At 57.1% G+C, this 19,935-nt stretch overlaps 11 protein-coding genes across 11 annotated transcripts; 7 read left to right on the plus strand and 4 right to left on the minus strand.

The window, feature by feature from the left end:
* Positions 1-455: 455 nt before the first annotated feature.
* Positions 456-1,935, plus strand: L226DRAFT_568480 (uncharacterized protein; the record flags this gene model as incomplete). The annotated part of the gene is made up of 7 exons (XM_067684167.1): positions 456-704; positions 765-961; positions 1,015-1,083; positions 1,134-1,419; positions 1,485-1,677; positions 1,740-1,783; positions 1,852-1,935. 7 exons carry the CDS (start codon positions 456-458, stop codon positions 1,933-1,935), a joined length of 1,122 nt encoding a protein of 373 aa, XP_067537965.1.
* Positions 1,936-2,598: 663 nt separating this feature from the next.
* On the plus strand, positions 2,599-3,500 carry L226DRAFT_532201 (uncharacterized protein). Its single transcript, XM_067680216.1, has 3 exons — positions 2,599-2,820; positions 2,888-3,127; positions 3,197-3,500. The coding sequence occupies exons 1-3, from the start codon at positions 2,683-2,685 to the stop codon at positions 3,257-3,259; spliced, it is 441 nt and encodes a 146-aa protein (XP_067537966.1). The 5' UTR covers positions 2,599-2,682; the 3' UTR covers positions 3,260-3,500.
* Positions 3,501-4,152: 652 nt separating this feature from the next.
* L226DRAFT_544056 (uncharacterized protein) lies at positions 4,153-4,706 on the plus strand (the record flags this gene model as incomplete). The annotated part of the gene is made up of 3 exons (XM_067682242.1): positions 4,153-4,281; positions 4,335-4,592; positions 4,653-4,706. The coding sequence occupies 3 exons, from the start codon at positions 4,153-4,155 to the stop codon at positions 4,704-4,706; spliced, it is 441 nt and encodes a 146-aa protein (XP_067537967.1).
* On the minus strand, positions 4,681-6,812 carry L226DRAFT_599989 (uncharacterized protein; the record flags this gene model as incomplete). The annotated part of the gene is made up of 3 exons (XM_067685670.1): positions 4,681-5,655; positions 5,720-6,159; positions 6,218-6,812. The coding sequence occupies 3 exons, from the start codon at positions 6,810-6,812 to the stop codon at positions 4,927-4,929; spliced, it is 1,764 nt and encodes a 587-aa protein (XP_067537968.1). The 3' UTR covers positions 4,681-4,926.
* A 34-nt stretch (positions 6,813-6,846) lies between these two features.
* On the minus strand, positions 6,847-7,637 carry L226DRAFT_321484 (uncharacterized protein). The gene is made up of 3 exons (XM_067673887.1): positions 7,459-7,637; positions 7,151-7,387; positions 6,847-7,083 (listed from the first exon to the last, which is right to left on the minus strand). Exons 1-3 carry the CDS (start codon positions 7,585-7,587, stop codon positions 7,027-7,029), a joined length of 423 nt encoding a protein of 140 aa, XP_067537969.1. The 5' UTR covers positions 7,588-7,637; the 3' UTR covers positions 6,847-7,026.
* Positions 7,638-7,965: 328 nt separating this feature from the next.
* Positions 7,966-8,847, minus strand: L226DRAFT_321479 (uncharacterized protein). The gene is made up of 2 exons (XM_067673886.1): positions 8,655-8,847; positions 7,966-8,588 (listed from the first exon to the last, which is right to left on the minus strand). Exons 1-2 carry the CDS (start codon positions 8,790-8,792, stop codon positions 8,286-8,288), a joined length of 441 nt encoding a protein of 146 aa, XP_067537970.1. The 5' UTR covers positions 8,793-8,847; the 3' UTR covers positions 7,966-8,285.
* Positions 8,848-10,375: 1,528 nt separating this feature from the next.
* L226DRAFT_481995 (uncharacterized protein) lies at positions 10,376-11,763 on the plus strand. Its single transcript, XM_067676954.1, has 4 exons — positions 10,376-10,515; positions 10,569-10,967; positions 11,026-11,585; positions 11,641-11,763. Exons 1-4 carry the CDS (start codon positions 10,395-10,397, stop codon positions 11,692-11,694), a joined length of 1,134 nt encoding a protein of 377 aa, XP_067537971.1. The 5' UTR covers positions 10,376-10,394; the 3' UTR covers positions 11,695-11,763.
* Positions 11,764-11,960: 197 nt separating this feature from the next.
* L226DRAFT_568486 (alpha/beta-hydrolase) lies at positions 11,961-13,244 on the plus strand (the record flags this gene model as incomplete). The annotated part of the gene is made up of 4 exons (XM_067684168.1): positions 11,961-12,081; positions 12,130-12,507; positions 12,575-13,131; positions 13,191-13,244. 4 exons carry the CDS (start codon positions 11,961-11,963, stop codon positions 13,242-13,244), a joined length of 1,110 nt encoding a protein of 369 aa, XP_067537972.1.
* Positions 13,245-13,981: 737 nt separating this feature from the next.
* L226DRAFT_458798 (uncharacterized protein) lies at positions 13,982-15,696 on the plus strand (the record flags this gene model as incomplete). Its single annotated transcript, XM_067675468.1, has 3 exons — positions 13,982-14,073; positions 14,155-14,174; positions 14,231-15,696. 3 exons carry the CDS (start codon positions 13,982-13,984, stop codon positions 15,694-15,696), a joined length of 1,578 nt encoding a protein of 525 aa, XP_067537973.1.
* Positions 15,697-16,196: 500 nt separating this feature from the next.
* Positions 16,197-17,350, minus strand: L226DRAFT_544061 (NAD(P)-binding protein; the record flags this gene model as incomplete). The annotated part of the gene is made up of 5 exons (XM_067682243.1): positions 16,197-16,314; positions 16,373-16,578; positions 16,634-16,904; positions 16,958-17,050; positions 17,139-17,350. 5 exons carry the CDS (start codon positions 17,348-17,350, stop codon positions 16,197-16,199), a joined length of 900 nt encoding a protein of 299 aa, XP_067537974.1.
* Positions 17,351-17,954: 604 nt separating this feature from the next.
* On the plus strand, positions 17,955-19,579 carry L226DRAFT_568489 (FAD/NAD(P)-binding domain-containing protein; the record flags this gene model as incomplete). Its single annotated transcript, XM_067684169.1, has 2 exons — positions 17,955-18,668; positions 18,737-19,579. 2 exons carry the CDS (start codon positions 17,955-17,957, stop codon positions 19,577-19,579), a joined length of 1,557 nt encoding a protein of 518 aa, XP_067537975.1.
* Between the last annotated feature and the right edge of the window lie 356 nt (positions 19,580-19,935).

The following is a 19,935-nucleotide window of genomic DNA, read 5'->3' on the forward strand; positions in this document are numbered from 1 at the left end:
CACAACGCTAGTCCCGGTACTCGGCGACATTCTCAGTTCACTACAACATAGGGCCACGCACTATTTCTGAGCACTGGAGCTCTTTCAAGATATGGATAACTTGTGGGAAAATAAGATTGCAGTAGGTTAACTGATCACGTTGAAGACCTAGAGATAACAGCCAATGGTCGCGTCAGATATACTCAGGTTCTTGCGGACTCGGACCGCCTTCGGCGTTACCACTCTGTGAGCACCCATTTTTCTTCCTTCCTAGGCGTCTGACATTGTGTCCTGTGAGGTGTCGAGCCTATGAACGTCGATACCGCCGTGATGCATGATGATCAACTGTCCACTCGGGCGGTGGGACAACATACTTAAGCTCACGTCAATGCTAGCGCTGTGGTGGCACATCTCGAGACGCATAGCTATAGCTCGCCAGTATTTCAACGACCCAAACACCTCGAAGAAGCTTCAGCATGGCCCTGCATGCAACCATTCGCCCGCTCGTCCGTATCCTGCTCATACTCTCCCAAGTCCCAGCCCAGCTCAAACGGGCTCTCACCAAACATTCTTATTTGGTCGCATGCGCAGGCGGCACCGTCGCTCTCGTCATCGCCAGCATCATCTCCCTCTATACGGACGCAGGCCTTGGCTTCTATCAGGTAGTCCCTGTTTTCAGGGACTTGAATCCGCTCGAGGGCGTCAACAACACCACACCGGCTGGCGTAAGCTCCTTATTCACGTCTCCGAGCACCCGGATACCGCTACTCACGAACATCCTCTAGTTGGGATTTGGCTTACAGATCGCAAATGCAGATGTGCCCTCTAACTCGCTGTCTGTCAACTGGTGGCCGATTGGGTGTAATCAGCGAAACCAACTTCCTGCGCCCCAGTGGCTTGTCGACTCGCCTTCCGCCGCTCAGGCTCTCACCGACCTAGGATGCAACACGACCCCGGAGTCTTACGAGATCTGGGTAGATCTGTGAGTGTTCAACCTGTTGGATACCGGAGCACATCGCTTACTAAGGCCCGTAGGTCTCCATATTGGTCTTGGAATGCCACTGCGAATGTTATCCGCAAACCAGGCGAGAAAGGGAGAATCGTGTAAGGCCCGTAATTGACCAAAACCGCCTCTTGCTGATAGTTTTAATCAGCATATCAGGCATTGACACATTCAACACATCTCACCAGTTCTCGACCGTCAGCCCTGTCGAAACTTGGTCTCAGAGACGCCAATTCTCACTCTCCGCCTGGTATCCATTTGATCGCTACTCTGCCGCTACCTTCTTAGAAGCGTTTGACTCCACCAACAGAACTGCGCTCCCTATCTACTTTGCTCACATATACGGCGGTGCGACAGGATTCGACGTCTCGGTGACCGTTGAGCCAGTAACCACAGTGAGATCGGGCTCGGCAGTCCTGGTGACATTCTCTATCCGAGTGCGTACGCTGTCCGAGTCTACATCGTGACCATCGCGGTGCTGACTTTGTCCACATGGTCCCAGCGTGGAACGGCTGTCCGGCTGTTCGCAATCGCCCTCAATATAACGAACTATGTGTTGACAATCGGGATGGTCTGCATCGCCGTGGGTGTGGGCATGGGTCGTCGCATGCCCGACTCCGTCCTCATCCTCCCTCTCACGAACATCCTGGCGTTGCCGCAACTTCGCGCTGCCATGCCGGATGCTCCCGACTTTGGTGCGTCGCTTGGCCCCTCTCCGCTCTCCCAGTGGTAAATTAAGGGGCGTATTCGTGACTAGGAGTGTTCTTGGATATTTCTTGTTATGAAGTGAACCTGCTAGCGGTGCGTCCATGCAGTGCACCAGAACTCGAAGCTGTAAGCGCTTCCGGCACTGACGCACGTTGCCGCAGGTTGTGTTCGCGGCCATGTTCATCATGACCAAGATCACCACAGAACGCTGGCTTGCTTTCACGCCGAAGCTGGACAGCCAATAGAATGCCCCTCGCTCCCTGCCCGAGTCTCGAATGTATGCTCGCCGAGTGACGGCTTGATTACGTCAGACCCTGCGCACGCCTGGACAGTGGGAGCAACGTGTTCGCACCCGTGAATCCGTGGCTGCCCTTCGCACAAACCTCTCTTGCATGTCCTTCTCATATGCCCTGGCCCTGGCCGCCCATGCTCTCATCCAGTACGCGCAGATCTTCGCCGCACAGCCTTTCACGAAGGATGCCAGGGACCGAGCCTCCCAGCCTTCTCTCACTTCATCCAACAACGCACGTTCCAGTCTTCGATCATGCTCGTCGGGCCTAGTGTCAGGCTGCCAGCCATACCTGGAGAGCCCGTCAGCTCGTCCGCCTGCTCGTCTTCCACGGCCATGGGGCGCACGGCTTCTGAGGGCCGTTCATAGGCCTGCAGGCCTGAGCGAGACCGCTCGCCGACGTGAAGAATCGAAAGTCGCGCCATCGGCTTCCCTTCTTTGGTCACGGGTGCGTGCGCACTGCGCTTATAGCCTAATGGGCATTACCGAGCAAAGCGGAGGCAAGGCAGGGCAGGGCAGGGCCTGCGCACGGCCACAGCTTGCATGACGCTCTGTGGAACAATCGAGTTTTTTTGCATTCAGAATTAAAACCGACTATATAAACCCGAGGCAGGTCCGGTGGGGGTCCATCGACACTGTCGAGTCCACCTCTCCTCCAACTATTCATCAACTCTCTACACCATCAACCCCTGTTACATCTCGTATGCAGCTCTTCCTCACTCTCGCCTGGCTCATTGCGTTCTTCGCGTCCGCCCTCGCGCAACGCATCGCCCTTGGTGCCCCCGCCGAGTGGACAAACGTCCTCCCCGGGCAAAACATCACAGTCAGAGTCGACAAACCCGTACGTGATCCGCCCTCTATCACCTCCCACCTAGAGACCATAGACAGCTGACATATTCCTCACTCAGAACTCTCTGTCGGGCTCTCAAGATATCGCCATCGCCATTGGGCTCTGGCCTTGCGGTAGCACTGCCTGCTCCAATATCGACGTCCAGGAGGTTCTTGGAGATGTGGTGTACAGCGGCCCGTACACCCCGCAGCTCGTGTCTCCGGGCCTGCCGCCCTTCCAAAACTTTACCGTCACCGTCCCAGAGCACTTCCAGCCACAGCAGGTCAGCCTGTCCGTTGCGCACTTTGCGCTCATCGGGGTGAGTAGTACCGGCATCCTTGCTCATGACCAAGATGTGTTCTGACGCACGTCCTTGTATTTATAACAGGCTGGATCCATGCCCTTTATGGAGGTAGCCAACATCACGTTGGTCATCCCGCAGGCTAACTGAAGTCTGACGTATACCGGACTGTGACAAAAGTGGATACCATTCGGACTTTCGGACCTACATAATACTCTATTCGGACTCGGTTACTTGTCGGATGGGACTGTACTCTACTCAGGGACCCTGCGGACATCTGTGACTTTCGTGTATACAGTCGATGTTACCCACACATATAATGGAAGTCTTCATGCCTTGGATGTTACACGTAGCGGGCATGAAGCCAATTACTATTCTGTCGAAACGCGCTGGATGACGTCATCGTTGCCGACGGCGTTTGGTATCGCGCCACAACTTGATCAGCAAGTTCGTCCTCGACCGTAACTCGAGTATCCTTAAGCCGGATGACCCACTTCACACCATTCAACGTCCTGCACTCCCCACCAGCACATGTGCGAAAGTCGAATGCCGAACACGAAGAGGAGCGAAGCGAAGTTCGGCATCGTGCCAAGTATGAAGCTGAAGCTTGCGCGGTTCAAGTTCCACCAGCAAGTAACCACATGTCTCGCATCGCCCCACCCCATTGACTTATTGACTGGTTCTCTTGCAATTCGGCCATGCTCCCGCCCGCCGCTCCTCCTGTCCATTCAAACTGCAATCCACTTGGCCGTGAACCGCACGGCCTCTCACCCGAAACTCGGGCCCTGCGCCGCCGGCGCTGACGGCAGCTGTGCACGTTGCCAGTGCACCCGTCGGCATGCGGGAGTGACGCTCCACTGCTCGTCTGATCATGCGCGGGTGTTGCGTTCTGCATCTGCCAAGAAGTAAGCTTTGTGGTGTTTCGTCACAGGTATATAGTCTCGGGTAGGTCGTCCTGGTCTCGCTCCACGAAGAGCCGTCCCTTCTCCTCCTCACGACTTACTTACGAGATTACTATACGTACTCGCTGTGTGACGACAACCATGAAGTCCTTCCTCACGCTCGCTGCTCTCGCCGCGTCCGCACTCGCGCAGTCGGTCAACATCGGCTCACCGGCGGACATGTCGACGGTGACAGCAGGCAATAACATCACCGTCCAGGTGAACCGACCCGTACGTGTTTCGTTCGCCATCTGCATGACGTCTGACTCACCGAACAACCGTAGAACACGCTCACCGGCTCGCAAGAAGTCGCGATCGCGATAGGGCTCTTCCCCTGCGGGGGAACAGACGGGCAGGCCCCCTGCGCGGCGACGAACACCACGGGGGTTCTTGGCAACGTCCTGTACACTGGGCCATACGACCCGCAGTACGCAGACGGTGCCCCGAGTCTGCCCCCGCACCAGAATTTCTCTATTCAGGTCCCGTCGACCTTCGAGAGCGGGCAGGTCAGCTTGGGTGTGGCCCACTTCGCGCTTGTCGGGGTACGTGATCTGTTTGCATCTTGGAATAAGATCAAGGAGCTGACGCACACACCTGGATAGGCAAGCATGATGCCGATCTACGAGTTCGTCAACACCACCCTTGTCGTGCAGTAGTATAACGCGGTTCAAGTTGTTAGGGTATCTGGAACGAGGACACTGGGCCTGGACTCTGAGTACGAGTTTGTCTCTTCAGTACCATACAGTACCTTCACTTAGTACCGCAACCGCCGTACAGTATCGATCATTTCCGCATAAGTCAGTGGGCAAGAAGTGGCAACACAAAGACGAACGTAACCATGTCCAAGGTGAACGCACCAAGAATATCCACACGACCTCACATTCCTGCGCCATCCGGCTTTGAGCCTTGCGCACCCTGCTCCTCCTGCTGTGCAGCAGCATCGTCGTCCTCATTCGCCTTTGCCCGCTCCGCGTCCTCCTTAAGCACCTTTTCCTCGTCCTCATTACCCTCATCCTTGTGCCCACGCTGCCTTTCCTTCTCCGCATCCTTTGCAGCAGCTGCAATGGCCTCTTCGTCCGACGACGATGACGAGGACGAGGACGAGGACGAGCCCGACGAGCTGATGCTGGCCTGACGGACGATAGCGGCCTTCCCGCCCCGCGCGCGTTTCTTCTCTTCCTTCCGCTGTTCCTTCCAGCGCTTCAGCTTGTCGTCGAACCCGTCCATCACGCGAATGCGCCCGAGCGCGCCGAGGTTGGACGGGCGCGAGAGGTACTCGCCGAGTACGGGCAGGAGGTCCTTGCGTGGACGGTAGGTACCAGAGTCGTTGTCGATAACGAGTTCGTATGCTGATGGAGGGAGCGAGCTGGGGTCGGAGTTGTCTGCGTCTGCAGGGGCGGGTTCATCGCCACGGTCTAACTTGTCAGAGTCGTGGTGGGTGGTGTTGCCGTTCGCGTGACCGTCCTCCTCGGGCTTTGCTCGCGCGTGGTGAGGTTGGCGGACACGTCTGACGAAGAACTCGCCACTGTATGCGATCTCGATTGCGACGTTGGCATGCATAGTATGTTTGCTGAGCAGTCCGATCGCGAACTCCTCACCCGTTTCCTGAACAAACATGGGCAGAAAACGGTGAGCAGCTCGAACGAATCGAATGTCGTTGCATACGCACTGTGAATCGGAGCTGCCCATCCAGCAAAATGACGTAGGTGTATATCCTCCCCTCCGTGCCATACTCCGCCATCTCGAGGAACTTCTTCGCGAAGGCCTCGTCCGGTCGCCCTTCTTCTGCAGTATCATGCGCATGCGCGTCTTTGCCGTCAACGTGATTATGGTCCTCGTCCACCTCCGTGTCGGCTCCATCGACGACGCCCCATACGGTGTTCTTATCCCATTTGTAGATGGCGTGATGCTGCTTGTGCAATATACGGTTCAGGATTATGCCCTCTATGCCACGTTTGCGGAACATCGCCTTGATGAAGGGAGCGAAGCCCACATATCGATGGCGAAGGGACGATGGTACCGGCCCAGTGAGCTGTAGTCGGTTCGCCTTGAAGGACTGCACATACGTGAGGCGGGTTGCGAGCGGCGAGAAATGCCGCACGAAGATGTCTGGGGACGCATACATCAAGCCTTGCTCGCAAGCATGCACATTCACGTGAGCACTTACGAGGTCCAAGGGTATACACCCGCTGTCCGTCCTCTCCGTCAAGGCACGGAGCCTCCCCGAGCACGCGCACGCTGACGACCACACGCACCCGATGCCCGACACGTCCCCTCGTCACCACACTCGCGACATACGTGCCCAGCCGGGTCCTCACACTGCCATGCCACTTGTGCACCTTGTACTCGCGCTCGCCCGTATGCCATCCGTCTCTCAGTTCGCTACCATACGCCGGGTCGAGGTTGGGATCCGGGAAGCGCATCTCAGCCTTGCCCAGTCTGTCATCGCGGTTTCCAGGGTCCTCATCGAGCAGCTTGATGGCGAGCGAGAAGCCAGAAGCAGGTACGCCAGAGACAATCCATCGCGCGTCGTAGATCGGGTTGAGAGTCCTGCGCGCCGTCGCTGTCCGGAACAACAACGACTCGGACTCGGGCTGAGCAGAGGCGGCCGGCCCGGAGCCTCCGGCGCCGTTCTGGAGGGGTCGGAGTGTGGCGGAGATGTACGGGTCGCAGGAGAAGTTGTGTAAGTCGGCGACCGGAACGTTCGTCGCGCGGTGGAAGACGATCTCGCAGGTATATCGAGTCGGGCGAGAGGTGGACATAGGGGGCGGGATGGCAGATAGTCGTCGAACTTATAACTGGTCGACGACGACATGGACCACCCTGGCCATGACGTCATGCCCATAGTACCCTGTATTAGAACGTGATTATAAGGAGCGTGTATGTAGCACTATAACAGAGAGTGAATACTAGTCGGAAGTCCTAGTGTGATACCAAAGTCCACTCAATCCCAAGAGACGCGATATCAGCCCAACACTATGAAGTGATCTGCAGGACGGCGTTCAACGTCTCCATCTGCGGGTTGTTCCCAATCTGCACCACAAGGGAGCGTAAGTCACCACGAACAGAACCCCAAAGAGACCAAAGACTCCGAGCGTACCCCGGCGTAGTAAAAGTGAGCAACTTGCAGCAACGCCTTGCCATCCGTCGTGTTTTGTGGGATCTTCACAGTATAGTTGTGCGAGGGATCCGAATGGCCGTCGACGGGCTTTGGAGTGAACGGCCCGTGGTAGAGTACACGCGCGTAGTTGGAGGCTACCGCGTCACAGTTACCATCTTTGCGACAGGGCTGCAGGCCGATGATGACCGCGACGTCAGTCGAACGCGTCTCCGAGGCCTGCAAAGCACGCAGGCGAAAGGATGTAAGGCCCTTGAAGTGGAGGACATGAACACGATTGTGGAACGTACTGGGCGGTCGATTGCGACGACAACGTTGCTCCCGGCCTTGACAGCAGTGTTTGCAGCTGGCGAGGCGATAATGACCTTTTGCGCGATGGCAGTTGCGACCAGAGCGGGTAGAACAAACAAGGTCTTCATCCTGATTGGTGGCGAAAGCAACGATTTCTGAACGAGTGTGAGAGATTGAGAGAGTGGACGGATGGGTGAAACCGTGCCCTCTCACCTCAGTAGACCTTATATTCGGAAGATGTGACTTGTCCAAAGGTATCCCACCGCGTTCACCGCTTCGAGACGGGATGCTGCACCCGTTTCGTGATTGCCTGGCGGCATCGCTTGAGGGTCCGCCGACAGTCGACTAGTCATGCCATGGGTAGCAAGCTTCCAGTATCAAGACTGTAGCATCCGAAGCCACAAGCAAGATGTCTTCAGATTTGCGCGAAGCCTACATAGGTTCCAGCTAGTACAGGACGGGAGGCTAGGCTCAGGTAGATGAACGAGTTGAAGCTGGCTGTCGCGTCGCAGATGCATGACGCCACGAAGACTTCCGGCTTTCCGGACCGACCACGATGAGCCTCGCGAACTCGACACCTTCACTATCAGTAAAGTCCTAGTCGCCAATGCTATCTAAATTGTCTGTAGCTTAAACTAATGGATCATATACAGATGAGGTAGTACGGTAAGAGACTAATGTCCCGATTAACTCAAGGAGAAGCTCAGCAAACGACTTTCACTTGCAAGTTCAGTCGTGGAGGGGCCGACAGTCCTTGAGAGGTCAGAGAAGTAAAGTGATGTTCTTCACCTCCATATATGGCATGAATTCAGCCTACACAAGAGCGTTAATGATAAATCCACACGGCATCGCCAGGGATTGCGATTGCTGTACGTACGCCAATGAGCGTGAAGTGCGCGACGTTCAGGCTTATTTGCTGGCCCGGCTGGAAGGCTGAGGGCACAGTAACCGTGAAGTTCTGGTATTGAGCTGAAGTAGGTTGCCCCGTGTGGTACTCTGGGTCGTAAGGGCCGTTGTAGACGACATTTCCGAGGACCTCGTCGAGGTAGCCGACGTTCGAGCACGGGCTGCTGCCGCAAGGCCAAAAGCCGATCGCGACGGCGACTTCCTCCGCGCTACTTTGGAAGCCCTGACAGAGAGAACGCAATGAGAGGGGATAATGGTGAAGACGATAGAGAACGATCAGTTCACGTACCGGCCTGTCGACTCTGACGGTGATGCTCTCGCCGGGTTGGACGGAGGTCCACTCTGCAGGAGCGCCGATCATGATGCTCTGCGCGAGCGAGGACGAGACACTAAGAGCCAGCGCGGCGAGAGTGAGGAAAAACTGCATGTGAGAACGGTTGGTGTGTGGGTTTGAGATGACTGCGGTTTTACAGTATGTGAGGACTACCCCAAACCTCGAGCTCCCCTCGTATATTTATAGGTGCTGGAAGCGACGGTAGCGTCGGTCAATGGTCCTATAGCGGCGATGCAGGGCTGTGTCAAGTGAAAATATACACCAGCCGAGTAGGACCGATACTGCTCACATGTGTGCCGCGTCTGGTCTGTACAGCAACACTTCGCCTGGGCTACTGCGCTACGGCCTTTGTCTGGAAGTCGGACAGGCATCGGGTGCATGAATGAGGTCTACCTAGGTGATCGCACAGCAAGCTCGGAGCCTCTTAGACTCGAGCCCTCTCGGGATCTGGCGAAGGTGTGCCATAAATAAGACGTGCTGATGGGGTATTTTGCGGCGACGGTTCTCCATGGTCCGTCCGGCCATATGCGCTGCAAACTGACTAGATCGGTCAGCGCAACTTCAGCAACATATGTCGCAGATATTCGCATCACTGGCAACGGATACTAGTAGGTGAGGTGACCTTCGATTGCACTGGTCCTTGCGATCGTGACGTGGGTCTCTATATAACTTGAGAGCGTACGGTCAATGTGCGGTACTAGTTTCCGTCCGAGTCTTTGAGTAACTTACACCAATGCCCAAGGAATCTGATACATTTTTGCTGTGAAAGGGAGGTGTGCACTACTGAGACAGCAGACGTGGCGGCGGTGGAAGTACTTGGAGTCGGTTGCGGTCTGAGTGCTCCCCGGTAAGCCGGACCGAAGGCCGAGGCCAACAAAGACGCGCAGTGTGACGCGACGCGACGCGACAGCACGTGGGGGAACGTCACAGCTTGAAGGTCACGCCACGCCACGCCTCTGCCTTGCGGCGTAACCTTTCCTTCGTCCACCATGAAGAATCGTGTCGCAAGTCTAACATGCCTTATATTGACCCGGAAAACTATGCTCGGTTATGTCACGCCTGGTCATTGACGCATTTAGTCAACAAAAGCCATCTTTGAGCTTCAATCAGCCCCCCTCTTAGCTCCCAGTCCTACCCGGTGATACCTGCAAAGTCAACATATGACTGCTGTGAGTTTATTCTCGAGTCCTCGCATCGGTAGACAGTCCTGACCATAATTGATTTGCGAAGGCTGGAGCTTGATTCGACACTCTACAGGATGGTCACCCGTATCAGAAAGTCCAGCCCAATGCGTTGTCACCTCGTAAATTCATGCAGTTCCTCTCTTCCGGTATACGCATGAACTCTAGTGCTTCTTAGCATGGGATATAGGCATCTAAACCATACTATTTCGTTTTGCTTTGCGTCTCTGTTCTATCTAATGGGTAACCGTACTTTCCTTGTCTCTCAAAAGCGCCTCATCTGACTTGCCCCTCGTTGTGATTCAGGGCTTCGGCGGAGTGCGGTTGTTTTTATGCTTAGGTTAGAGTTCTTCTGAATCGAACGTCCAAGCGGCCCCCGGTGCACTCACATGGCATATGACCATGCCACGTTCCGCGCCCGCGTCAGGGGTTCCGACCGCCCGTCAGCACATATAGCTGCTCGCCGCCCAGACAGCTTCAAACAAGCTAACTCTACACATCTCCAGATATATCGATGCCTACTGCCCCAGTGAACGAACACGGCGCCGTTCTCTACTACGAAGATAGCGGCGTACCCGATGGATCCATAGACTATGTCACCATCGTGCTCATCCATGGGACGTGCTTCCATAGTGGTGAGTGCTCATGGACGAATTCAATGGTATCACTGGACTGATGTGCGTTTTAGCTGTATACAGGCGCATGATACCGTATGCTGCCGAGCGCAACCTCCGCCTCGTGCTACTCAATCTACGCGGTTATCCCGGCTCGACACCCTACACCGAACGCGAGATTGATCTGCTCGAAGGCATGTCAACTGCGATCACCAAAGAGTCTACACCACAAGATATGGCGCTGGAAGCTCGTGGCAAGGAGGTCGCTGAGTTCTTGCGCTGGTTCATCAAGACGGAGAACATTCCCGCTATCCGCGAAGATCCCGGAAGCGGGAAGCTTCTCGGCGGACTCTCCGTATTGTCTTGGTCCGGAGGGAACGCTGCCACGTTCGCGATGTTCGCGCATGCTGATAAACTTCCCGAGGAGACGAAGTCGTTGTTCAATGCGTACCTTCGGAGCTTCATCATGTATGGTAAGTCGGTGCGCTGCGGTGATGCTAATGATTTCTTCTGAGCTTGAACGTACTACAGATCCGAGCAGCACTGCAGTTGGAAATCCAGCCCCTCCCGGGTTGAAGACCGTGAACGTGGATCGCTCGTCCACGTTCGAAGAGCAAGCCAAGCAATTCGGCATTCAGGTCGGATCCTTCTACCCGCCCTTCACAATTTCCGACGACCTCGAAGCAGCAATGTCGCACCCACCCCGCCGCGCCCTCCAAGACTCCGGCGAGCCCATCGACCCCAAGTACACCCCGACCGTTACCGAGCCCAAGATGACCCCAGAGGAGTTCAAGAGCATGACACACCCGCCGATCATGGAGCGCCTCCAGCACGTGAACTGGGCAGCCGAGCTGCGCGCGGCTCACGCGAAGAACGTGTACCACACGCTGTGCGACTGTACGTCCGACGACGGGAGCGGGATGCGGAAGAAGGTGCTGCCTGCGGTGAGGATGCATGTCGTGTGGTGCGACATGACGCTGGGCGAGGCGGCGTGGGCGGTCGCGGTGCTCAAGCGCCATGCTATCGATCATGCGCACTCCCCGACTGCGCGGGAGGTGGAGTTCCATGTGTTGGAGGGTGCGAACCATTTTGTGAGCGTGGTCCAGTTTTCAGGCACCAGGGTCTGAATGCTAACATGACGCATAGGTGCAGTGGGAGGAGCCGGAGCGGTTTGTTAATGTCCTTGTGGGGGTCGTCTGAACCGGCTTGATATCCAGTCGTCATGATGTCCTGTTGCGATGCTCAACAAGCAATGAAGCATATACTGGTACATGTGAACGGCCTGAAGAACCACAAATCCTCGGATCTTCAGAATTCGCACCGCTGAAACTAAACCCAGTACAGGTTCGCTGACCGGCGCCCGATAGCAAGTGAGAAGACAGGGTATATATCTGAGCCGAACGGACGCAGCATATAGAAGCTTGCTCAACAAGCATTCGTTGGAAGCTGCCTCTCAAGTTCACCCCATGCCCTTAGCTCCGGTCGACGATCACGGAAGCGTTCTGTACTATGAGGACACCGGGCCTCCTCCCGGTTGCACGGTGTACAAGACTCTCGTCCTGGTGCACGGCGCTGGGTTTCACGGTGGTGAGTTACTAGTAACATCGCGCAGGAAGCTCCTCATAGCTGCCACAGCTTCCTTCAGGCGCATGATTCCGTTCGCTGCTGAACACAACCTGCGTTTCATCATCCCCAACTTGCGAGATTATCCCGGCTCTACGCCATACACGCAGCAAGAGCTCCAGGAGTTACGCGGCCCGAGTCGCGAGCAGCAGGAGAAAGCGCTGCGTGCACGGGCATCAGAACTGGCTGCCTTCTTGCAGTGGTTGATCCAAATCGGAGACATCCCCTCGGCCCACGATAGCTCAGACGGATCCACGACAGGAGGAATAGCTCTTCTGTCGTGGTCTGCCGGTAATTGCCAAACAATGGCACTCTTTGCCTACGCCGATCAACTCCCGAAGGAAACTCGGAAGCTGCTGGATGCGTACTTACGTAGTTATGTGCTGTACGGTGAGTTCTATCTCCCTTCACTCTCATTTACATCCGTATCGACGGCATTCACTTGTGATCTGCGTAGAACCTAGCCTGGCTTCCACTGGAGGCCCGGTTCCCGCAGGCCTCCAGGCCATAAAGGCTGTTCGGGAACCGGGGATGTCCCTGGACGACCTCAACGCTGCCTTCTCCACCTCTGTCTCGGCTTACTACCCGCCTTTCACCTTCCCTCATGCCATCGATCCTATCCCGAACTACCCCCCTCGTGTTGCTCTTCACGAGCAATCCGACCATGTCGATCATAGGCTCACGCCTACCACAACACGAATGTCGCCCGAGGAACTTCGGGAGACGGTACGGGCAGAGGTCGTCGACACGTTCGGCTCGCAAAACCTGCTCAGAAAGCTCGACCCGGCAATTTACAAGGCGAACGTGGAGCGTGCGCTATTCGATCGGCGCTTCGCCTTCGGAGATGCACTGGAAGAGGTGTGGCCCGCCCTTCGCGTCCACGTCGTCTGGTGCGATATGAGTGTGGGAGACTGCGTCTGGGCCTCCGTGCTCCTTCATGTCAGACATGCTGCGGCGGACGTAGAGTGGCGGAGACCGATGACGTTGCACAAGCTCGAGGGTGCAAACCATTTCGTGAGTGCAGCCGATCTGTCGCTGACATATGGTCCTGTCACTCACGGCCACTGCTATAGGTACATTGGGATGATCCCGAGCGGTTCGTGAAGACATTGGCAGGGATCATATGAGATGGAAGATCCGCCTCCATTCGTCGTCGATCTCGGCGGTCGGGCCACCGAGAAGCATCCCAGATGGTGGTGACGCTAGGCGCACCGCTAAGAAGCTCGGACACTGGATCGTTTGTCTTCCATACACCGGCGGAACGGAGACTGGTGTCGTATGCTGGATCATGCTCAGCCTTATCGGGTGTCGGGAGCTCCGAACTGCACCCATGGCCTGTGCGAGCGCCTGCGCGAGCCCTAACCCTACAGTGTCAAGAAGGGTATGTTCTGTCCAACCCGACCGCTGAAGACAAGACGGAGTAAGAAGGCGCGGCCCACACCGGACGCATCGGATACATCGATGCGCGCCGGGGCTCGACTCGAGCGCCGTGTCGGGAACTGGGGACGGGGAGGACAAGCAGGTGAGCCCAGGACGACCGTTCTGGCATACTTCGCGAGCATGGGCATTCCCACTGACGCGCTTCTTCATTCTGCGGTTCCTGTGCCGGACGCCTGTCTCGCCCTTGCGTCGACTTGCTTTGTCTCCGGCGGGAACAGGCCTACAATAGGTCCGCTCCTTTTTCTCCATTCCCGCAAGCCCATCCGGCCCTTCCCAGCCACACATCATAGTCACACTGCCTCCCGTCTTCGTACGCCTCCCTTCGTCTCCCGCCGGGCCTCTGCGCGCGCACTTAAATACACAATGCGGATCCCCGCCCCCGCGCGGCGCGTTCTCTTCCCCTGACCATCTCGACCGAGGGAGCATGCCCTTTCCCTTCAAGCGCGCTCGCCAGCAAGAGCCCGCGGCCTTCCCTCGATCGATCCTCGATGCCGTCAAGTCATTCTACACAATAGAGTGAGTCCCTAGCCCGCCCCTTCCCCGCCTCCCCGACTTTTCGACTGACCCCCGTCGTGTCACCCCGCCATCTGCATCCAGGAGAAGAGAACCGCAGTTCAGTCAGTATCCTGCTACGTACCTTGCACTTCCACGACGATTGACTATTTCTATCCAGAGCCGCCAAAGCACGAGCGCAGGTCCACCGCGCACGCGCACCCCCATGGTCGCGCCCCAAATGCATCCCACCATGCCGCGCGCCAGCCAATCCGTCGTCCTCACCGTATCACACAGCTCCCGAACGAAGTCCTCGCACATATATTCGTTCTCGGCGCCGAGGAGGACGTCATGTTCCCCATAACGGTCTCGCACGTCTGCAGAGCCTGGCGATATACTGCCCTGCACACGCCAACGCTCTGGAGACGCATCACGCTGGACGGGAGCCTGTCCATGTGGAGCCACAGGATGCGTCGCGCGAAAGCCTGCACGCTCGATGTCCAGCTCTGTCCCCGCAGCGCGATGTCCCACCTGGCCTACTATAACCACGTCCAGCTGTGCATGCACCTCGTCGTCCCGCAGATACACCGGTGGCGCTCACTAGAAGTCCGCTTCATAGGTTACGCACCGTTCCTCTGGAACGCTGCGCTGTCCGCCTGCTGTGGCCACTCGCCCTCGATCGAAGCCCCGGCCCTCCGTGAGTTGACGCTCATGTACCCGGAGAACGACGATACGAAGGAGTTTGCGCTCTTCAACGGTTTCGCGCCGCGCTTACGTCGAGCAACATTACAGGGAATCCGCCTCGCATGGCTGCCGCCTCTCTTCCAGAACCTCACATATCTGGACTACACCCACCACGGGTTCACGCGAGGCGCGCAAGCCGCGTCCGAGGTGCTCTACATGTTGCAGGTCTCTGCAGGGCTCGAGGAGCTGAGGCTGGCGTTTCCCTGGAAGGGCGACACCGCGTCGCGCTATGCCCTTTCGGCATCCTTCTCGCGCGCAGTGCACCTCCCGCGTCTTCGCAAGCTTGCGCTGTATATCGACGGCCCTGATGTGCCCCCTGCGCTGACGTACACCCTTCCGCACCTCTCGCTTCCCATGCTGCGCTCGCTCTACCTGATGTCACCGCAGACATCGAAGTACATGCACCAGACCGATGCCTTCCCCCATCTCCGGAACGTACTCAAGTCGTTTCCGCGATTGCCAGCGATTAGCCACCTGCATGTGGCGTACGCCTGGCTGGACGAGCGGTTCCTCGCCTCGCTGCTCGCGATGCTACCGTACCCCGGCACGCCACACCTCACGCTGACGCTGGAAGGACCTCCCGCGTCTCATGCGTTCCTCTGCAATGCGCTGCGCCACGTAGGCCGACGGCTCCGTGCCCTTGCGCTCATCCGATGCGACAAGCTGACGGCTGAAGCCGTGGTGGACGTGCTCAACCGCTTGAGCGGGACGTACTTGCAGAGCGTCCCAGGCGTCGTGCCCCCAATCTCATCGTTGTTTGTACGCGACTGCAGGGAGATCGACTGGCGATCACTTCAGTGGCTGACGGCGGTGGGAATCGGCTTGAAGGTTTGGGAGGGAGGTCGGGAGGTCGACATGAGGTACGCCCAGGCGAGGAAGAAGGCGCGCTTCGGCCCCCGATGACCTGCGCTCGAGGTTCCATTCCGTTTTCTGTGTGCTGTCCGTGCTAACGTTTCTTCCTTCCCCTTCCTGCCTGCTTTGCGTTTTATGCTTTGTGACAGGTCCGCGATTAACCTGCACCACGATTGGATCATGACATGACGTGACACGACACCGGACAATGCATCTGCGGTCCCGTACACCTGTACATATACGGGTCGCGATGCGCCTCCTCTCTTCAGTACTAGTCTCACAGCCTATCCTACTATTCTTCGCTACTGTTGAACCGTTTCCCTTGCATTGTACCCGTACATCACTCGTACACTGTACTGATACACCGACCATCACCCCCTGTCGTAAGCGACCCCCTCCTCTCCCGGAAACACCTCCGAACATGAACGTACAGCTAGCGTAATCTTAATTTATCCTATGCCTACCCTACTGTTCCACGCTTCAGTGATCTGTCTGTATATATAGTCTGTGTAGCACTTACGATCTCGGCATCCATCTCTACCCAATACATCCTACTTCGTAGACGGATTGACCATGAGGTAACCGCCATCGACGGCAATCTCCTGTCCGTTGGTGTAGCATCCTGCGGGGGATGCGAGATAGATGACCGTTCCGGCAATCTCACCGGCACTGAGGGGATGTCGGTCAGTGCGCAGAAATGAAGGCACATAATGGAGGAAGTACTCACGATCCCGGCCTCCTGGCAGGTACAGGAACAAGACCCTTGCCGACTTTGTCGACGAGTTCCGGCGTGATCTTGTCGTAGGTCATCTCCGACTCCCAAACCCCAGGCGCGATGGAGCAGACGCGCACGGGCACGTTCTTGAGCGCGAGCTCGGTCGCGAGCATCTTCGAGAGATGCATCGCGGCGGACTTGGCGCTGTTGTACGCAAACTGTGGTACCAATTCAGCCACGATTAGCGTAGTGAATTGCAGAAGGCTGGCGTACGTGATTCTGGGAAAGTTTGATGTTGCCGCTCACGCTCGTAATGTTGACCACAGACGAGGTGTATCCAGGGACGTCTTCGCTGCCCTTCGCGAGGAGGCCGAGGAGAGCGGTCGTAACGAAGAAGATGGAGAACGTGTTGATATTGTACAGCTGGGCCCACTCCTCAAAGGATTCGCCCTCAAAGAAGCCACGGCCAATTGTCTCAGCAGATTGCCGCTGCGGTGCGTTGGGATCTTCGAACCATGCAGAGACTGGGCCGACCTGCCCGGCGCTAGGTTTAACGGTCAGACGGGCGATCTAGCATGGATGGAATTGGCACTCAACTTGTTGACGAGGATATGAAGTTTGCCTTCCTGCGAAGCAATGGTATCGCGTGCAGCAGCAATACTTGGACGATCGGTTACGTCCATAACCAGGCTGCAAGTAGGGACCGCCGGATCAGCCATCAGGTTCCACGACGTCTATCTCCGTTCCAGCTGCGAACGAGAATGGGGTTAGAACTCACGGTATGATCGCGCCATCGCCGTCCTGCTGGCCCGCGAACGCACTTGCTGCCTTCTCAAGAGGCTCCTTCCTCCGTCCGGTGATGTAGACCTTCGCGCCGTTCGCCGCCAGGCCTTGTGCGATGCTGAGGCCTATTCCTGTCCCGCCGCCAGTCACGAGTGCAATCCGCCCCTTGAGATCGAAGAGCTTGTCAAGACGGAGGGATTCAGCCATGGTTGTCAAGAGTAGCTAGGAGAGTCCACGCTGCGATGTGCCTTGGGGGTGTCCTGGTGGCTGGTTTTGAGGGCGGGCCTCCGGACCGTCGAGTAAGCAGATAGACATGCCGTGGAAGTGCCTTCTGTCCAGATCGGCTCGGTACGTTTATTCCTCCAGCACGAAATGCTGCCGACATGCGAGAAATATCCTAATTACTGCTTTGGCAGGACGTATAATGATAGTAGTCCCGACGGGTCCGGACCATGTTGTGGGGAGAGATCGTGGTCAGTCTGCAAGTCAAGTGGATAGCTTCCGTCAGTCGAACGTCCAGCGCTTAGCACCTTGTCCTCCTCCCCTCATCTTGGACTTCTTCCCTCCTCACTCAATCATCGCGTACATCTCGCAATCAATGTTCGCCATGGCCCCAAATAACGAATCAGCGCATACGGACGCGTCGCGGCCTTCCTCGGACGACGCAGTCGGCCGACTGTGTTCTCATGACTTGACCAAGCTAGTTGATACCAACGTGTTCTCATGACCCACCTCAGATTAGCATCCTTTATCAGACCGCACCGAACGAGCGCACTCAATACCGTAACCTTTCATCCCGCTTCTCACCGCCATGTCCGCCGATGCTCTGACTTTTGACTGTATCGTCGTCGGCTCAGGCCACGCAGGAAGCTGCGCGGCACTCGCCGCACGCGACTCAGGTTGCGAACGCGTCCTCATCGTCGAGAAATCCCCTCCCGAATGGGTCGGAGGTAACGGCTACTTTACGGCGGGCGCGCACCGCACCATTCATAGCGGCCTCCAGGATCTTCTCCCCATCGTCAAGAACGTAACTCCCGAAACGGCCGCGAACATTGACTTGGCGCCCTATGCCGCCGACGAGTTCACGCGGGACATCATGCGACTTGGGGATGGCCGTTCTCACCCCGATGTCGTTAAGGCCCTCGTGGACGGATCGCGGGACGCGGTCCAGTGGCTCGCGGAGCGCGTTCACGTACCCTTCATTTTCTCTTTCAACCGGCAGGCCTACCTTGTCAACGGACGCCAGGTCTTCTGGGGCGGTCTTGCTCTTTCTGTCGAAGGCGGTGGGAAGGGTATGATTGCGGCGGATCGCGCTGCTCTCGCTGCCGCCGGCGTGGAGACGTGGTTCAGTACGGCTGCTATTGAGCTCGTGGTCGACGGAGATGGAGTCGTGGGCTTGCAGGTGTCAAGAGAAGGGGAGTCTATCATCCTCCGCAGCCGCGCCGTAATTCTTGCATGCGGAGGCTTTGAGGCTAGCAAGGACCTTCGGGCGCAATATCTGGGGCCCGACTGGCAACGTGCGAAGGTAAAGTAGCCAGATACACACTACTGAGTGCGAAGCTTGTCCATCTGACTATTATTTTGACGGCATAGGTACGAGGGACCCCTTACAACACAGGAGACGGTCTCGCTCTCGCGCAGCGCATCGGCGCGCGGTTGACAGGGGACTTTGCTGGTTGCCATTCCACCTGCTGGGATGCAAATGCTCCCGATGACCGAGGTGACCGCGTCCTCAGCAACCAGTTCACGAAATCCGGATATCCGCTCGGACTGATGCTGAACGCCAAGGGCGAGCGCTTCGTTGACGAGGGCGAGGACTTCCGCAACTACACTTATGCCAAGTTCGGGCGGGAGATCATGTCGCAACCGGGAGGGTTCGCCTTCCAGGTTTGGGATAGCACGACGATCCCGTGGCTGCGCAAGGAGGAATACGCGGACGACGTTGTCGAGAAGATCTGGGGTGACACTATCGAGGAGTTGGCCGCCAAGCTCGTGGAGAAGGGGCTCGAGGACAAGGACGCATTCGTGCAGACGATCAAGAAGTACAACGAGGCGGCGCGGGCGTTCCAAGCAGAGCGCCTGGAGGCGGAGTGGGATCCCGCAGTGAAGGACGGCGTGTCGACGCAGTCTAGCCACCTACAGCTTCCCCTGCCGAAGTCCAACTGGGCGCTCCCAGTCGAGCAGTCTCCCTTCCTCGCTGTCAAAGTGACTTGTGGCATCACGTTCACGTTCGGAGGACTGGCGATCGACCCGAATACGGCGGGCGTCCTCTCGGACGCGACGGGCAAGCCTATCCCAGGGCTCTTCTGCACGGGTGAGCTTGTAGGCGGGCTGTTCTATCAGAACTACCCCGGCGGGAGCGGGCTGACTGGAGGGACCGTCTTTGGCAGGAAGGCAGGGCGGGAGGCGGCTAAGCTGTCGGGCGCGGCTCGGTGATCGTAGTGGGTGGATCATCCAACTACAGCGTGGTCAGCATGCAGTGCTGGGACGCTATCCCGGTGGATGGAAGGTGGGTCAGTAGGTCGCAGTGCCTTAATGACTTTCATCCTTGTTCGCTGTTCACATCAAAGCTAAAACCACACACTTATCTGGAATGCATATATCGTCAGAGGTGTCGCAAGCTGTGAGGCCTGAAGATTGGATATATGACCGTCACCCGCAAGTCGTGGCGTAGTGTAGGTGCGATTGCTTTGACTCTTGATGGACGTGACACTACTCGACATATGCACACAGGGCTCGGTGCTGGGAAGCGTCAGCATGCAAGGTTCAGAGTTCGGCAGCCTCCGTGACGT

The sequence above is a fragment of the Lentinus tigrinus genome, assembly GCF_003813185.1.
Source record: "Lentinus tigrinus ALCF2SS1-7 unplaced genomic scaffold L226scaffold_6, whole genome shotgun sequence".
In the NCBI taxonomy this organism is placed as follows: Eukaryota; Fungi; Basidiomycota; class Agaricomycetes; order Polyporales; family Polyporaceae; genus Lentinus; species Lentinus tigrinus.

What these genes read in the sequence shown, in the direction of transcription:
- L226DRAFT_321479 (XM_067673886.1), bottom strand. Translation starts at nt 8,792, where the DNA reads ATGCAGTTTTTCCTCACTCTCGCCGCGCTGGCTCTTAGTGTCTCGTCC. An exon ending in CCGTCAGAGTCGACAGGCCG is followed by an intron (nt 8,589 to 8,654) that starts GTACGTGAACTG and finishes TCTCTCTGTCAG; the next exon opens with GGCTTCCAAAGTAGCGCGGA.
- L226DRAFT_321484 (XM_067673887.1), bottom strand. Translation starts at nt 7,587, where the DNA reads ATGAAGACCTTGTTTGTTCTACCCGCTCTGGTCGCAACTGCCATCGCG. An exon ending in TCGTCGCAATCGACCGCCCA is followed by an intron (nt 7,388 to 7,458) that starts GTACGTTCCACA and finishes CGTGCTTTGCAG; the next exon opens with GCCTCGGAGACGCGTTCGAC. An exon ending in CTCACTTTTACTACGCCGGG is followed by an intron (nt 7,084 to 7,150) that starts GTACGCTCGGAG and finishes CTTGTGGTGCAG; the next exon opens with ATTGGGAACAACCCGCAGAT.
- L226DRAFT_481995 (XM_067676954.1), top strand. Translation starts at nt 10,395, where the DNA reads ATGCCTACTGCCCCAGTGAACGAACACGGCGCCGTTCTCTACTACGAA. An exon ending in TCGGAGCTTCATCATGTATG is followed by an intron (nt 10,968 to 11,025) that starts GTAAGTCGGTGC and finishes AACGTACTACAG; the next exon opens with ATCCGAGCAGCACTGCAGTT. An exon ending in TGGAGGGTGCGAACCATTTT is followed by an intron (nt 11,586 to 11,640) that starts GTGAGCGTGGTC and finishes CATGACGCATAG; the next exon opens with GTGCAGTGGGAGGAGCCGGA.
- L226DRAFT_532201 (XM_067680216.1), top strand. Translation starts at nt 2,683, where the DNA reads ATGCAGCTCTTCCTCACTCTCGCCTGGCTCATTGCGTTCTTCGCGTCC. An exon ending in CAGTCAGAGTCGACAAACCC is followed by an intron (nt 2,821 to 2,887) that starts GTACGTGATCCG and finishes TTCCTCACTCAG; the next exon opens with AACTCTCTGTCGGGCTCTCA. An exon ending in CGCACTTTGCGCTCATCGGG is followed by an intron (nt 3,128 to 3,196) that starts GTGAGTAGTACC and finishes TATTTATAACAG; the next exon opens with GCTGGATCCATGCCCTTTAT.